The sequence below is a fragment of the Hoplias malabaricus genome, chromosome Y (genome assembly GCF_029633855.1).
Source record: "Hoplias malabaricus isolate fHopMal1 chromosome Y, fHopMal1.hap1, whole genome shotgun sequence".
Taxonomy (NCBI): Eukaryota; Metazoa; Chordata; class Actinopteri; order Characiformes; family Erythrinidae; genus Hoplias; species Hoplias malabaricus.
This window is the reverse complement of record NC_089820.1, coordinates 40,781,636-40,799,605: the sequence shown is the minus strand read 5'-3', so window position 1 is coordinate 40,799,605 and position 17,970 is coordinate 40,781,636. Positions and strand designations below refer to the sequence as shown.

Here is a 17,970-nt window from a genome sequence, read left to right as displayed (position 1 = left end):
CACCTTCCTACAGGAGCGCCATTAGCTCAAACTTTGGGAGTTCACTTGATATTTGGCTCAGATCAAGGAAGGATCACATTCTCACCACAAGCAAACTGCTCCAGAGTTCATTTGGGACCGTCCCGAGACCACCTCCTCTCAAGGGTCTCAGTGTGATTGTTTTGGTCCACATCTGAGTGCAATTACTGCGTTCACATCTGCACAAACGAATCACACCATAGGTGTAAACAAACCAGACTCCAAATTAACCGGACTACAAAGTGCAGATATGAAAAAGCCCCTACTTTGCCTTTGTCCTGGCTGATGCCTGCTGGAGGCATACCAGGCACAGACGACTGGGAGGAGTCCTTGAGGAAGACCCAGAGCACAATGGAGGGACTTTAATTTCCAGCTGGCCTGGGAACGCCGGGGGATTCCCCTATGAGGAGCTACAGGAAGGTCCATATTACCACCTCTTCTTCTATGCCATAATTGCCACAATATGTGGATAAATGTTATACAAAACATTAGGGAACAAAGCCTCAAATCCCCCCAAAAAAATCCAGTAAATATAGTTTTAAAACTTTTTATTAAAATATTTTCAAAAGAACATCCCAAAAATATATTTAAAGGAAGACACCATATGTCTTAAAACTGGGACTCAAATATTAATAATATACAAAAAGTCCTGCTACAAGCTACCACAACACACACATCACCTTTCATTTTTACATGAATTCACCTTAGATAAATAACACATGGTCCAGTTCAAGTATTGCTACTTATGTATGTTACACTATACATACTTTACTGTTTCCAAACTGAATTCAAGATTTGAAATCAGAGAGAAATCAGTCAGTATGTCTGCAGAGTCAATTTGTATGTCTGTATGTTTACAGAACTTTGTGAAATGTGTAATTAATAAGCGTTTCTCAATTACCTGAGCATATATTTTCACCTCTGAAAGTACTGATTGCAAAAAGGCACTTATAATCAAAAACATAATTTTTATCCAGTTTTCAAGAAAGTCCAGTGTATATCACATTAAAGAAATACCTCAATTAAATTCAGATTCACATTGCTACAAATGCAGATCTGAAAGATAATCTTGAGATCAAATACCTGTGAGCTTATCTTCATTCAACAAAATGCAAACTCCAAAGTATCCTTTATACGGACATAGAAAATACAATAGCATTGCACATATCAGGACATTCTTTATCAACCTGTACACTCATTCTGTAACTCTGAGATTGTTGGGCTGGGCAATTTACAATTATAGAGAGTAGAGAAGGCACTGATACCACTTTCAATTACTGACATATTGATGCACATACTTGAACACTGATTTGTCATGACCATACAATCTTCAAACCATAAACCATAAACACAAGCGCATTTTTCACCCCCCCCCTCTCTCTCTTTCTCTGCTTCCCTTCTCCTCACCCTGTGTGCTGGGATCTCTTGGACAGTGAGTTGAGCTAAAGTCTTTATATAAAAGTCTGCCCACCTCCAGCAATGTTGGAAATGAACCAAGCCAGTTATATCTGCTCATACATATTCCCTTCTATTTAAATGAGGACAGCCCTAAAAACCAAAACCAGAATCAAATGTAATATCTGATAAAATGTAAAAAATACTTTGTAGAATTTGACTCAAGTAATTCAAAAAACCCCAAAATTTTGTTGTTTTGAATACTGTGTATGGGCTGTTTTTTTCTTTTTCTTTTTCCTTTTTTTCTTTTTTTTTTTTTTTGAAGGGTAGGACTTTCTCCTTAAAACAGTTGTCATTTTTACCATTACACGTTTTCCCATTACTCTTTTCATCCAGTGAACTCTCTCCTCCTCGTTTATATCATCTCTGGCAGAACTCTTTGCTGCTCCTCCTCTTGTTCATGATTACAGTGGCAAAGGTAAAGTCTCTGGGTCCATCTTGGTTCATTATGTGCTAGCTGAATCTGAGTGACAGTGCAGCAGACTCTCCTCTGCCAGCTGAGATAGATACTTCTGCAGAGACAGAGAATATTGCATATTACAGAAATGGAATACAACAGGCACAAGACATAACTCATTTATTGCATTTCAGTAGGATTTCCAAAGCGAATCCTAAATAGGCACATCACTGCTGAGTTTTCTAACACACCTGTTTTTACCATCATATTGTTATCAAGCATTTTAAGCATTATATGTATCAGAGCAGGGGTTCATCAGTTTTTTACTGAAAACTGTGAGGGGACAAACATTTTACAACCCTCTCCCAACTTGCAAAAGAAAGTAAGGAACTCTAAGAAGGTTATAAGAAAAGACTATATTGTATTATAGCAATGACTGATATATATCAGTACAATTGCAAGCATCTGGTGATATTAAACCCCTTTTACTCAGGCTGCAATAGAGAAAAAGGCATGAAAGACAGGCACAGAATCCATCATTCACAAGTAAATAAACCTAGTTCAGTGAAAATTTGAGGTGGCAGCTTATAATAATGGAAAATGAGGTGACATTTGTAGAACATATGAACCAAATATTTAGTATTTGAACTGCACAGACAAAGGTTTACAGCAATTCAGCCAAGTTCTACCAATTTAGGAAATGTCTGCAAATTAATCCTCCAATTTTTGTGGACCAAGGTAGTTGAAAATGTTTGTAGTCTCATTGTGTGAATAGGGTAAGATTAGGGTTTCTGTCTTAACTTACGACACAATTACATATAACAGAGAACACATTCTTAAGTGTACAGTGCAAGATTGCAGGGTATAGCTATTGCTATAAGGTTTATGTCCCAAGAGGTTGCTGAAATTCTCTGGGACTTTTGCTGACAAAGAAAAAAAACAATCTTTTGCAATTTTTCAAAAACCTGGTAGATTATTTGCTTTATTAAAAATATTTTAAAAATGTGGGTATTGTGTTTATTTTTTTCCCATATGATGAACCTACATATATCCTCTAAACACAATTCAAGCAAGGATGTCCAAACTTTGGCAAACAACGGTACAATGCTTTCTGTTGGCAGGAACAATATAATTTAAATAACGTTCTCTTTTTTCACGTAACCCTGTTAAAGCTTTGTGGTGTGTGTGGGCTGAGAGAGCCCTCAAATGTCCCTCCAATCTTCTCTGACTGACAGAACAGCTGCTGATCGTGAGAACTCTAATCCCAGCAGATGATGAAGGAATGTCTTCTTCCTCTCCATAAAATGTCTTAAGAATCAGGTCCGGAGGTACATTTCCCGTAGTTGCCTTTTCACATGTAGCATACAGCCGAACATTTGTCAGATGCATTCTCACAGCTGGAAATGTTCCACGTGGTTGAGGTTTGGGGCGGCGCCTTTGTAGCATGTGCAGAAAGAATAGCACAAATTCCAGAACTTCTCCAGAACAATACTGGTGCTACTCACCCATGTGTCACTCGTGTAAGTAACAATTTTGAGATATCTCAACAAAAGAACCAGAGGAGACAAAAGAACCAGTTAAGTTCGCTCAAGGATCGAGAAAAATTAAATAAGACCAGATAAATTTGATTTATAAACTCTATTAAAAGCATGTATTGTATAAAACATCTCACTTTTAATGCAAAAAAAAAAAAAACATAAATCCTTGTACAGTGTAAGCTTTGTGAAATCAACTTCCCAAATTATAGTTAACAAGAATTGCACATTAGTGGTTTTCCATTTTTGCTTTTTCTATTATTGTTAAAAGTCTGTTCTTCTTTATTAATTAATATTTCATTAAGATTTCCCTTTCAGGTTTTTCACAGTCCTCAGGTATTAGCTATTTGAACCTATTTACATTTTTTATTATTATTCATTTTATTCTTTCAATTCTAGGTTTGGTTGTAATATTTGCCATTAAGGTAAGTATTATCACCATTTCGTCGTTTATTTTCAGCACTTCTCCTACTAATACAAATGCTGGGAGTACAATGCACTGCGCTGTTTTCACAGTAAAGCACATATTACATTGACATCTCTTCTCATTTTTATTTCTCTCAATATTTGTATTCTCATTATTGTTAGTCATTATTTTAGAATAATTTTGTGTAATGCATGCAAATTATGAATATTCAAGCAAGACGCCAAGACGTTCATAGTATCCATAAGTGGTACTTGGAGGTTTTGGTTTGATAATAGGTGGTACTTGCTGTAAAAAGTTTGAGAACCACTGACATAGTAGGAGCAATTTACTTTTTTTTCTAATTTAGTTTGAAAGCATAACACTTTACTTCAAAATACGCTGCATGAACAGAAAATTAACTGTATCGCCTTTGGGTAAAATAGTCCTGGCACAGGTCCCGCTGTTGTAAGCGCTGCTTTCGTTGCTAGGTTACATGTATTTTGCAGAGTGATTCCTGAAGAGCTTTGGTCAGAGTGCCATTATCGTGTAATATTGGTACTCCTGGAACATCTCTCAGCCAATCACATTGCAGGGTCGAAACTAACTGTGGTATAATCAGAATTATTTGAAGCAAAACCACAAAAACAATGAAACTTCTCAAATTAAACTGAATCAGTTCTCAACATGAAGAGAAAATTACAGTTCTTTTTTAAAGTCAGTTCTCTCAATTAAAAAAACAGTCCTTGGGCAAAAAATGTAATGGTAAAACTGTCCTTTGAATCAATACTCAGGCTCTAAGTTTGAAATGTGGGCTTGGCTCACCATCCTCATCCACTCGGAAAGCATAGGCCACATGCGGCCGAGCGATGGGAAGAATATTCTCAAAGACACAAAAAAAAAACATGTTTACAAAGAAAACTGTGCCTTATTTGTACATTTCAATGAATAAATTCACATTACATGTGCATTTCTCTCTTTTTTTCCATACAAATGCATGCATTTTAGCTCCTCTTAGCTTTGAATTAGTCTTTAGTTTATAGCTGCTATTCTTTTCCTGTAGCACGTGTTCAGGCCTGACAAGGCTGTGACAGTTAAACTACTTAACAGCACTCACTTTCTTCACTATATTAGGCATCAAAAATACATAAGTGTAGTTCACACTCACCGAATCCAATCTTATTTATTTTTATATTTCATCATAATTGCAGATATATTTTACTGCTAAATTTCCTCTGTACTTGGACTTCCTCTGGCACCGTCTAATCTGGGATAGTTTATCCACTCATGGTAAGTAAATAACTATTTTAACCTTATTTTAGAGACATTTCTCAAGCCTTAAGCTCTATATATCAACTGGAGATAGTTCTTATGAATTAATTCCCAAGTTAAGAACTAGTTAACTCCAGCATTTCTCGTAGTTTTGCTGAGAAATTTAAAGCAGAATCCTGGGTTACACATGGAATCACATAGGTATTACCTGACCATTGTACTATGGCTTGATAAAGTCTGATTAATGTCCAGTACATCTGTTATGGATGTTGGCATACACACATACAGCTCATCTGGGTAATGTCCGGAAAATGTCTGGGATGCAGCACATGTGTCAAAGAGGCTTTAGTGTAAACAAAATGTTATTAATGCTCAGCAGAACCTGCATTCTGAGACTGCATGTTAAGTAGGTCTTCTACTGCCACCATATTTCATCAGTGAAATTAGGCACTGTCCTTGATCAGCTAACAGCTGTCCACACCACCAAGTGGATGTATTAGTTTACTATTCAAATTGAACAAATGTGTGTGCTGTGAACTGATGTAAGGACAATACAGTGTCTGGAAATAAACCTTTGTCAAGATGGAAATCAAAATCTAATAACCAAAACAGCAAAGTACAAGCCCTCCTTCATAATGGCTGAGAGGCTTCAAAATGTAAATAAAAAAATTACTGAATGTTGTGCACCTCATTTAGATCCTATTTAAATGATTTTTAAAATATTATATTTCTTGAAAAACACTCCTATTTCTGCAGCAGAAGATAAGACTGATAATGTTATTTTATCCTATAAAAACCACTTGACTGTGTAAATTCTCATAATTATTAGGCATATAAAAATATTATCACATTAGTGTATATTTGTGTTCTATCACAATGACTAAATTCACCCCCCTGGTGACGTCTAACTCACTAGCTGTTTTTCTCTCACAGGATGCATTATTTTTTATCAGTGCATTACAAAAAATCCAATGTAACATTTTCATAAGGCATTGGGTTTTTTTTTAAAGAATTGTTGTTATTGTAGTATAACAATATACTACAATATAGTATATATTTATGTGATAATATAAAAATATTATCACAGAGTCTTTCAGAAGTAAAAATGGGGAGGTTTGTACTTTTCTGGGAAGGGAAAGTGTATAACATTTGACAATCTGTGAAATCTGTGGGCAAAGAGACAAAAAACCAGTACTGGATGGAAGTGGTCTTCAGACCCTCTGTTGGCAAGGCATTAAAACAGACATAACCTTATAGTGGAAAACACTGCATGAGCCTAGGAACATTTCAAAAAACCACTGTCTGTGAACATAGTTCATTGCTGTTTGAAATGAACTGTATGAACAAGATCCAGAAACACAGCTAACTTCACTGGGTCTGAGATTATTTACGATGGACTGATGAAAAGTAGAAAAGTGTCCAATAATGAATACTGCAAGCACCCGGCTAAAGATGAGAGGGACCATGTGGCTTGTTATCAAGAGCACAGTTAAAAAAAAAAAACATGTCAGTGTTCTGTTCTTACAAACTAAAATCGGGTACCTGAAAAACACTGCAAAAACTTTGAACACATATGAATGAAAACTTCACAGAAAATTCATGTCACTCTCTTTTGAAACATTACACTATATGCATGTGAATATACACATTATTAAATAAGGATGGGCAAAAAAATCCACTTGCAAATGGGCAACAATTAGTATCCTTAGAAAAATATGTGATGTGGCCGAGTGGTAAACATGCCTCTGTCACAGGTTTTCTGAGTGTGTTGCAGGTTGCAAGCATACATTTTTAAACGTGTTTATATTCTACAAGTAGAATTATGTTTATACTTCATCATAATAAATCATAAATATCAATATCATATAAATCAAACAAATCATAAGAAGAATGTCACTCCAAGCAACACATCAATAAAGGTGTACAAAAATGGTATTGTAGAATACAAGTACTTAAAAAATACCACTGTAATAGAAATGTAAAACACTACAATAACAACAATTCTTTAAAAAAAAACAATGCCTTATGAAAATGTTACATTGGATTTTTTGTAATACACTGATAAAAAAATAATGCATCCTGTGAGAGAAAAACAGCTAGTGAGTTAGACGTCACCAGGGGGCTGAATTTAGTCATTGGGATAGAACACAATTGTACACTAATGTGAGTTTGGATCTATTGCTGTGGTGCAGGCAGACTTGGCACATTCATTAAGCATCATTTTTTCTAGTAGCTGTGTCTATCAAAACCACTTCCAGTTTTTTTTTTATTTTTCATAAAAGTCTCAACTAAAGAACTGAAAAGGTGTGTTCTACCTCCCAGGCCAGCAGGGGGCAACCTCTTGCAGTCTCCTTGTTTTTGTCTCAATGGCAGAGGACCATACGCTCTTATAAGTTATGCCTGCCTCTCCTCTTTTGGCAGGAGGGCCCTTGACGAGCTACGCTTGTCATAACTAATAACAGCAGCATGTGGTGGTAATTCGGCCTGTGTGATGATGGGGGAGAAATGAAATCTCTCTCCAAACGCCAGCCGGGTCTCAGTGTCACAGCATGCCATTACTGTTCCTTATCAGCCTACTTATCTTACACTGCTGACATAAACTCATATGCTTGTGTCTGCTACAGTTGGTTTATATTAATCATTTTCTCTCATATTAATAAATCTCTTTCATCAATCCAGTGTCACCATAACAGAGAACATGCATATAAGAAATTATTTTAACTAATTATACACAGAAAGTTATATGTTCAACTCTACATTTACATTATATATAACCGCACATTGTGGAAGGCATTTCTCAAAAATGTCAGAAAAGCTTTGCTTGTTGAATAAATCCATTAAAGCAGCATTTAAACATATTTTGGAAGAGCTGATAAAGGCTTGAATTTGGACTGCAAAATTAGACAGAAAGTTTTCAGATTGTACTTGGGTTTGGATAAAAATGTCAGGCTTGATTAAAGCTCTGGTAGATATAAATAATAATAATAATAATAATAATAACATTTTATTCATTATCTTTTAAGACAGCCAAGGACATTGTACAGTAAATAATAAAAGAGCTAAAATCCATATGCAAAGATGAGTTTTAAGTCTGGTTTTAAAATCGTCTACAGTTGAACAAGCTTGCAGTTAATCAAGAAGACACAGCTATTCCACAAAACGCTCTATTTCCAGTGGTGCTTAGCTTAAAAGGTGGGACCTTAAGCATAGGCTTGAGGGACGAAATGTACGCACTGAGAGTGTGATTGAGGTAGACTGTTTAGATAAAAAGGGGCAAGGTCATGCTAGGAATTAAAATCCAACAAAAGCAATTTGTGCTGGATACGATACTATACTTGGAGCCAGTGTAGACGATTTAACATATGAAAAAACAAAAAGATTACTAGGGTTTGTAAAGTAGATTACAAAAAAAAAGCATCTTCAGTTTGTTCTTAAAACATATTCAAAGAGAAACAAAAGACATTGTGATAAAGTTGTCTGTCATGCCTCATAAAATGATTAAGCTTCTGAAGGCTGTAAGGAGTTCTCATTCCTGCCTTGTTTGATTAAATTGTATAAAATATCTGTAAAATATAAGATTTTGTGTGAGTTTGTAGATACCTGTAGATTTCTGTAGTGAACAGTGCTTCGGCAGTGTGTAGTTTTGGCTGTCTCCTCACTGGTGTAGAAAAGGCCACAGAGTTTACAGAAGAATCCTGTCCTGGGTACAATGAACTCCACACCTTGGACAACATTTAAAAACCACAAATTAGACTCCTGCATAATGTGGTGGATGGGGTTGAGGAGGAGAATAGTTCCAGCAGAAATCTCTCCTTTCCTTTGACTTTTCCCTTTGTTCTGAAAGTGATAATATCTAATCTTCTGATTAACTAATTCATTAGATAATTATCAGTGATCACACAGGGGGGTGGTTTCCCAGGCAAGTACAGGATTTCAATAAAAAATTTTTTATATATATCTGAGGATGTTTCCTCACCATTTGTTACCTCTCCAGTTGGTTTGCGTGCTCAAAACCGGTCTAATGTGTTTACAAAATCCCAGTACTTGTAAATGGGTAAAAAAAAAAACAAGCGTCTTGATCCAGTATGATAAGCATTTTCTATCTCTGCTCATGAAGGCATCTGAAGGTTTTTAAACAAGAAGAGACCTACATATATTGACAAATATGAACCAAATTAACCAAGATGAGGATATTCCTGTTCCATAGGGGAGCAATACCTAAGGCTAACTGCATGAAAGTATAGGCAAACTGAAAGTGCTACAAAAATTTAAAACTCAAATTCAAACAGTTGATACAATCAACAGTAGTTTTCCCCCCTCTAATATCCTGTTCCACATTAAAAATAAAGCGCATAAAAACAGAGAGTTAGAACCGAGAAAATTAAAACAAATGAGAGAACAGCTTTTCTCCACAATCGTAGACATTGCCTTTAAGCCTAGTCCTGGATTGCATCGCATTTTGTAATCGTGTGGCAAAATAGAAAATTGCATTAAACCAAAGATTAAACTAGAATTAAGAAAGATTAACTCTCACTTGTTTAACATAACTTTAAATAATGCAGACTATATAAAATAAATAAAGTTACATCGCTTGCTGTATATCATTCTACTTTATTTGTTGTGTTGATTTATTCTCGCTTGTTTTATTCCACTCTATATTATTCAGATTTTTTCATTTCAATTTGTTTTATCTTACTGTAATAAATTAATTTGAAAAAAATGTTTTAAATCTGTTTTGAAAAGTGCCACATAATTTCATTATTATTATTATTATTATTGTTATTATTATTATTATATGAAATTAAACTCCATAATAAATAGAGAGTAATTCGTTACGGGCTGGTAATAGCAGATAATTACAGGCCTAAACAGCTTTAACTTGCACAGAATCACAGGTCTCCCTCTCTCTCTCTCTGTATATATATATATATATATATATATATATATATATATATATGTCATATATATGTCATAATGGCTTTTTCGGCACTAATGAAACCTAGCTAACTGACAAATAAGGCGACAACATTTTTTCAGAGATCATGAAGATTTTTTCGTGAACGATGTAGACTGGTTAATGTGCCAAATTAACACTGTTTACTGTCAATTACTTAATGTTGTCACTCAACTAAATTGCGTTTGTTGGTAATGCCTGAGTCCACCAAACAAAACATTTTACATCACTTTAACCTCTGAAGCAATAACTTCAACCACTCAGTCTCCAAAGCTTCTCTATTTTTTGTCTTTTGGTCCTCCACTGTCTCTACTATCTCACGTGAAAATGACAGGAGAAGCCCATATTTAAATATTCATGAGATTATTTGCATTAACCATTTATATGTAAATTTGGGCGTTTCGGAAGCCGAACATGAGGCTGGTTCACCTGCCCTTGTTTTGAAGAAGGTTGTGATTTATGAAGAGAAAACCTTGCTCTGAATTTTTCTGTGCACATGCTATTTCTGGCTTGCACATGCACGCTTTCACTCCAGAATCCACGCAGTTTTATAAATGAGGTTCCAGGACTATGCTTAATTTTTCAAGACTGGATCGGAGTACATAAAGATTTGGTGTATCTGTGAAACTTTGGGAGATCGCTTCTAACTATGGTCAGTCATAATTAAACGTGTCCAAATGAAAATCACACTCTTATCTGCGTCACATTTTTTGAGTGTGAAACTGCGTTTGCATGTGTACATGTACACCTCTTTCGCAGTGTGTGTGTGTGTCTGTGGGTGATGCAAGAGTGTCAGCTGCTTGAGCACTGCTTAATGAGAGGACAGGCTCTTGTCTCAGAGGGGCCATTTACACCTTTCAGTCTGAAACCACACAGCATGTGCTGCACTGACGTCTGAGCCTCATTTACTCACCCGGAGCTCTTCTACAGCTCACCATACAATGGCTTAACCAAAGATCAGAGGAATGCATTTTACACATTGTAAAACTAATTGAATTACTGTTTTTGACTACAGAAATTGACTATTTGAACTGCTCTTACTCATTTTTGTTTCATTAACAATCTTTTTAGTGATCTCATGAATAGTTTACGGCCAGGCCAACCAAGCATTTAAAGCATTTACACAAAGGTAGTTAGTCTTGAATTGGCAGACCATCTGACTAAAAACAGAAACCTGTTATAAAAATATTCAAGGTAATTATAATTGCAGTTTAGCCGATGAAACAATTAAGAGAGAGACAGTCTTGATATGACGTAAATGCCTACAACTCCTCTGGAACTAATGTTAATGATGTACAAAAGAAATGTCGCAAGCTCAAGACATGTGGGAAAATTAGAGGGAGAAGTACAGTAATGAGAAGAAAGTGGTGTTAAAAAAATGTTTTCTTGAGAAAATAATTCCATAAATGTGTAATTTCCCCAAAAAATAATCGAAATTGAATGGAGAGTAAATCAAAGACAGAAGATATTCACCTAGTGGGATGCTGTATTCACTGATGATTTTCTCTTGCTCTCGTGATGGAGAGGGAATTTCAATTTCTATCCTTTGAGGTGAATCAGCAGGCACTGAGTTATGGATGTCTGGAATTAAAAAGATCATTTCTCCATTGGTGCACATTTGTATTTTTGTATATTATGTGAATTATTCAGTGGCTCTATACGACATATGAAATTGTCTCAAAAGATGGACAAATACAATGGACAAGCAATCATTATGACAATGATAATGTAATAATGTGCTATTTAATATCCACAAAATATATTAACCCATGAGTCTGGCTTATATGTCCACATTTTTTCTCCCAAATTTAATTATATTTCACTGGATTTGTGTAGAGAAATTCAAAACACTTATTTACTGTTCTTCCTTGTTTATCCAAAGTTAGTGACCATAAATATGAGTGTGATTAAAGCAGCAGCATCTCTTTTTTGTATCTCTTCTTTGCTCTGTAATGTGTTTACCTTTCCTCTGACTCTCCTCTGTGTGCTGTGTCTCTTTTTTGTCAGGCTGAGCTAGTTCAACAGTCTTAGCACCTGTTTGTGTATTTAAAGCCTTCTCCTTTTCACACTCCGTGTCTGAGCTGCTGCTGCTGTGGTTCTGCGGGCTGTGAGATGTGGCTATGGTAGTTTGTGTCTCTGTGGAAGACTCCTGCAAAGCTGTTTTGAACTCATGGCTGGGGAAGAGGCAGAGCTGAGAGCAGGGCGGGTCTGGAGCACTGCTGCTATTCGCTGAGGGCTCTCTGCTCTCTGAGGGCTGACTGAGGGATGATATCTCCTCTGGACAGGCATCTTTACGTTGAGGAGGCTGATCCGGAATCTTCTCTTTCACTGCTGGGGTGTCTGTACTGGTGTTTGGATTTGGACTGAGTGTAGAATGAGTGGCCTCCTCCACTGGCTCCTCCTCCAGTAGCTCGGGAAGATCAGGCTCAATAATGGAGTCGTCTTCTCCACCAACCTCATCCACTGTCACCAGTTCCTCCATGCTCTTAGGATACCAGCTTTCACCTTCAGTTTCCTCACCACTCGCCCAGTCTTCTGTCTGAGCAACACATGACCAGTGGTTGAAGTGAGTCTCAGGAGAGACTATAAAATAAAGGCTTATACATTTGAGCTTAATCAGTACAATTACAGTAGAATCAATGAATATTTAAAGTAGAAACTCAATTAATCTGTGATCAATCTATGATTTTCAAAGTTCATAATATTAAATAAAGTTTAAATATCTAATGATGATCATTTTTACATTTTTGTATTACACTATGTTTCCTTATAAGCTATCTTACTACACTGGCAAATCATTTACTTATTTCAACAAATTATTCAAGAAATAATACTTGAATCAGTACAAAACTTATGACTGTGTGTCCAGGTTTATGAGACTGTGTGTGGTTACCTCACTTTCTCTCTCCCGCTCATATTGTGTGGGTTCAGCAGGTTTGCTATCAGATGGAGAAACTGATCTGTTTTTGGCACGATGCTCAGTAGCATCTTTCTGTAGTAAACACAAACATTTTCAGCTTAAGTTATGGTGGTTTCCTCCACTCTTAAAATGACAATATTTATGTAAAGCTAAAATGTGGCTGTTATTAGAGCTACATTTACATCTTACACTAATCTCCGTCTCTTTGTCCTCTCTCTTGTTCACCTTCTTGCTGCATACCCGCTCCTCTGTGGCTCTGCTGGAGTTTATGTCTTCTGTTGGATCAGACTCTGAATGTCTAGCTCTATGGTTGTCCCCACACTCTCTCCTCTTGGGCTTGCCCTCATGTCTCTGGTGCTGGGATGTCCGAAGGGTCTTTTCGGCTTTGTGTGCAAGCTCCTTCTTGTAGAAATCATCTGTGGCATGGTAGGATGAGAAGGGCAGGCCTTGGGGGCTGCCACGGGAATAGCGGTCCCGGCTGCGCTCATCTCCAGGTTTGACGTACGTTTTCCTCCTTTCAGGCAGCCGCCCATTGGGTCTTTCTTCCTCTCCGTTCCGCCATTCATCCCTGTCCCGAGGGTCCTCATCCCTCCGCCCATGAGACGTCCAGTCCCAGGACCCTCGCCTTGGGCCCAGGCCATTGACCCAGGCTGCCCCCTGAGGGCTGTGGGAGGAACTGCAAGAAGTGAAGCTGGGACTATGAGAGCGTGGACTCAGAGAGCGACTGATTGGACTGCGTGAACGTGCTCTCTCTGGCAGGTACCTATATAGAGATATACACAGAGATGACAACTATTTTGACATATATTTTAAAATTACAGAAGTCAGAAAAATATCAGAAATTTTTCTTATCAGTCCAAAAACTAAATTAGCATAGTTTCAGGGTATTCTCAGAGTATTTCTTTTTCTACTCTGAACGATTAATGCTGATTTGGGACAGTTCATATGTTGAATTGAAATCTGTCGCACTGTGACTCCTGCTTCAACAGTCAGAAAAAAAATGAATCTTAATTCAACTTAATCAACATCATAGTTTAGCGCAGGTGGGAACACAACACAATAATAATATATGTAAATAATTTATGTAAAGACATTGAATCATCTGTTACCATGAAGCTTTCAGAATCAGAATTGCTATTCTACCCATATTATTCACATAGCAGGAATTTGCCTTGGTGAATGTCATATATCACACTTAAAAGGCAAGTACAAAGACTATTTACATGTTTCAAGAAAAAATATATTAATTATGATACAATAAACACAAATAAATATATAAAATAAAAAGAGGGCCCAAGTTATAGGGACTAACACACCATAAATGACATTAACAAAACAAAAAAAAGTCAGCGTCTCTTACCGATCCATTTCCTGCATCTCTTCTCTCTCTCTCTGAGAGTTAATATCCTGGATGATAGACTCCACATCTTTACCTGGTTTCTGCATGGACAAATAAATAGATACGTCTTTTGTGGGGATTTGTATTCCAGACACTGAAAATGATTAGATACACTTTAATTCAAAACTGCAGGTTAATAAAATAAATGTATAAAATCATATATCATTTTACAGTGAATTTTTACAAGTGACATGCACTATGCATCTCATTAATTTGCCTTGCTGCACCCCCCCCCCCACTTTGGGAACTACGAACTACTGCTATTAGTCATCATTCACAAGGCTACATGCCATCTAGTGAAGAACTTATATAAACTTACAAAAACATCTATAAATGATTATTACAGCGATCTTCATCTGTCATAAAACTCCTTTGGTTGAAATATTATATATATCAGCCTGTATGAAAATTGATACTTGTTGGAATAAGCCTTTAAATGTTTAATAGGTTCATGTCAGATGTCCTGAAAGGTTTATGTAGGCGTCATGTAGCTTTATGAATGATGACCTACAATAAAGTGTTACTAGATAGTTACTATAAAAATCAAATCATTATTTTATGAGGTTCTCTTTATCTGATGTGGCTTGTGTGCAGTGAATTATTTAACCACCTTAAGCTGCAACTCTTTGTATCTCTTGGACATGCGGATAAGGAGTTTCTGATCGTTGATCTTTGCTGGATGTAGCTGGTAGTATTGCACCATGGCCTGAGCTGCTTCTACATATGCCATCTCCAGGAAGGCCTAATGGAAAAAAAATCATTAACACCCCAGCCGAAAAGCACACAATGTATAGTGGCAGACTCGTTTACGACAAAATGTGTCAAAGGATTTGCAAATGGATATTTTAGTGCATTGGTTTTCACAGTGCAGTAAATCATGTGGACAGTTACAAGCCTGATTTAATGTAGAGCATCTTGCACTCACGCAGAATATAGGACCAAGACCCTGAATCTGATCTGGTTGAAATTCAATCTCATAATTAAAAAGTCTATCAAATATTCAGTTAATGAAAATGGAGAGGCTAAGTGAGACATCATGCCTGTCTTTCAAAGGTAACAGAGAGCAAAAGCACAGCACATGATGTTTCTCTCCAGTGAACATTACCCAGCACTTTATTTAAAATAGAAAATGTCTAAGGGATTCTCTAGCCCTATATTAAGCCTAGCTTTTAGCTAAATATTTCAGCCTGAGAAGATTTTTGGCCTAAATTTCTTTATTATATATATGATAAAACATATATTTATGTTAGAATCTCTATTTTTGTCCAAAATCTAATTACATATTATTTTACCCTTTAAGGATTTTAAACTGATCTTCAGGTTCGAAGATATGTTTTCCCAGATTCTTTTCTGAATAACTTGTCTTTCATGTCTTTATGTGCAGCAGAGGCTTGTACCTGGTGTGTGGAACGCATGAGGATGTAGTTGGTGACCTTGCCGAAAGGGAGACCCAAGTTGATGACATCATTCTCTGTGCAGCTGCCCTCGGGAAGGTTGCAGATATGGACGACACGCCCGGGGCTCGCTTTACGCTGAGGGAACTGGAGGAGAGGAGAGAGAGAGATTTAAAAAAAAAAAACACTAACTTGGGAACATAATACACATGAGAATAGCTCAAAGCATACAGAAATTGAACTCCTTAAAAGACCAGGGCTTTCTGACAGGTTGTAATAGAATATTATTCACGCTTACAACTTGGGTTTTGGTAGTTTCCAAACAGTAAGCCTAAGAATGTATAGTTGTGCTCAAATTATATATTATACTGACTCAGTGGCATGGTTTATTGTGTAAATTTTAGTGCACAAATGCTAGATTTTGATTGGTTGTTATAAGTCCCAGACTGTTGTGATTGGGGTTGATGTTACAATCCTACACTGAGGCGATGAGTGAGTGGCAGGTTGTTGCATGTAACATTAGACCAAGACACAGGATTTGACTGCTGACTTCTGTTTGTTATATCATTGGCTTGCTCCAGTCTGAGGGTAGTGCTCTGTCTTGTGACTGGCTATAAGGAATGTACAAGTGAGATGTTGAGTGTTTGTGGTGTATAATATTAAATTCACAAGCTAGAAAAATAAACGGTTAGATACTCCGTTGTGTAGGGTTATGCCAAATTCAAAGTGTAGACAGTAGTATTATCCTACCTTCCTCTGAAATGTTATTGTGCACTTGATGCTTTTACTTTGTGGTTTTATTTGTTGTAATCCACTTACACATCATAATTTTCCAATCATTACATTTCTTAGAGTTAAACAGGCAGCGTTTGTTGCTGTGTCATTCTGAATGATACATGATACAATTATGCATTGTGCAAAAACAGTCCAATTAAAAACACTCTTAATAACTGCAATGTAAATAAGCCAAGCTAAAATTGTGTAGTCACAATGGGCAGATATATAAAATGAATTTTGTCATCACAATGGGACATCACAAAACCTATGAATTTCAAACAACTCAGTTTTTAAAATAACTCAGTTTTCATACATAAATATCACAGATAGGGGAGTGATGGTACAATGTAACCTTAATGACAGTTATATAATGTATTAAAATTGTGTATAGTCCTTCATTATATAAGCCAGAATACTAACCGAAACCAATAAGGTTCACCCCATTGCTGTGAACCCATGCCCCCTACTGGCAGTGAAACTTTATCTCAACTCAGGTATGAGGGAACAGACTGGGGGAGGGTCAGAACAGACATCAACAGTATTAGTCATAAAATTCTGGGCCACATGCACTAGTGGAACCCTGTCAAATGTTGCAGACGGAAAGCCATTAATAGATTGGACATGATCTCATCCACTCTCATTTCAGATGTCTGCTTCATAAAATGTAGCAGCACTTGCACTCCTGGACTCACAGCTGTTGTTCGGGCAACACAAACCCAATTCCAGCTTCAATTCAATGACTGTTGCTGTAGAATAGAGGAAAAATGCTAGAATAGTTCAAATTTGCTGAGTTCTGGAGACTTGCACTGGGTCGAGTATTGTAAAGATCTGATTGACAGCAGCAGCAGGTTTACAGCCAATGTAAGCCCAGCACACGTGACTATAGGGTCAAAGGGGAGAGTTAGTTTTTAAACTACAATTTATACACAAGAATATATTACTGCTGTATGTATGCAACCTAACACAATTTAGCCACAAGCACCAAAAAATAAACATCAGACCTGTGTGCTGGAGGCTTGGTGAGCTAAATTCAAATTATACACTATAAATCCAATTTTTACATACAGTGGAATATCAACTTTTCTTTTTCTTAACACCAAAGTTGTAAAAAGGGTGCAGCTGGGTACGGCTAACATTCAACAATTTGGCGGTGCTCATAATACTTCTCCTCAACTCAAAATGAGCTGCTGCTTTAAATCTGAGGACAAACATTAAAACACAACAACAGCTACAGAAAATGGTACTATTTGTAAATTATCGGTGTATCATTCTTTTCATATTTAAATGGGAATCCAAAATCAGAATATATATTAATAAAAAAACATCAAAAATGTTTGTTTTGAATTTTTGATTTTATGATCCAGTCAAAAATACAGAATTGAAAAAAATGAGGGCCTTTTGGCTCTTCTTTGGCCTTTTTTATTTTGAAATTAGAAAATGGAAATA

The 17,970-nt window shown here is 36.5% G+C and overlaps 1 protein-coding gene across 3 annotated transcripts in view; it reads right to left on the bottom strand.

Moving 5' to 3' along the window:
- Window positions 1-1,770: 1,770 nt before the first annotated feature.
- Window positions 1,771-17,970, bottom strand: part of LOC136678969 (RNA-binding protein 20-like) — a 43,501-nt gene continuing 27,301 nt past the window's right edge. For all 3 annotated transcript variants that reach the window (XM_066657182.1, XM_066657181.1, XM_066657183.1), the window contains exons 7-15: window positions 15,751-15,894; window positions 14,964-15,095; window positions 14,315-14,394; window positions 13,144-13,717; window positions 12,928-13,026; window positions 11,997-12,573; window positions 11,508-11,615; window positions 8,681-8,802; window positions 1,771-1,985 (exon numbers count right to left, since the gene is read on the bottom strand). In XM_066657182.1, the coding sequence (XP_066513279.1) occupies window positions 1,920-1,985; window positions 8,681-8,802; window positions 11,508-11,615; window positions 11,997-12,573; window positions 12,928-13,026; window positions 13,144-13,717; window positions 14,315-14,394; window positions 14,964-15,095; window positions 15,751-15,894 (1,902 nt within the window). In that variant the 3' untranslated portion in view covers window positions 1,771-1,919. The remainder of the gene's footprint in view (window positions 1,986-8,680; window positions 8,803-11,507; window positions 11,616-11,996; window positions 12,574-12,927; window positions 13,027-13,143; window positions 13,718-14,314; window positions 14,395-14,963; window positions 15,096-15,750; window positions 15,895-17,970) is intronic.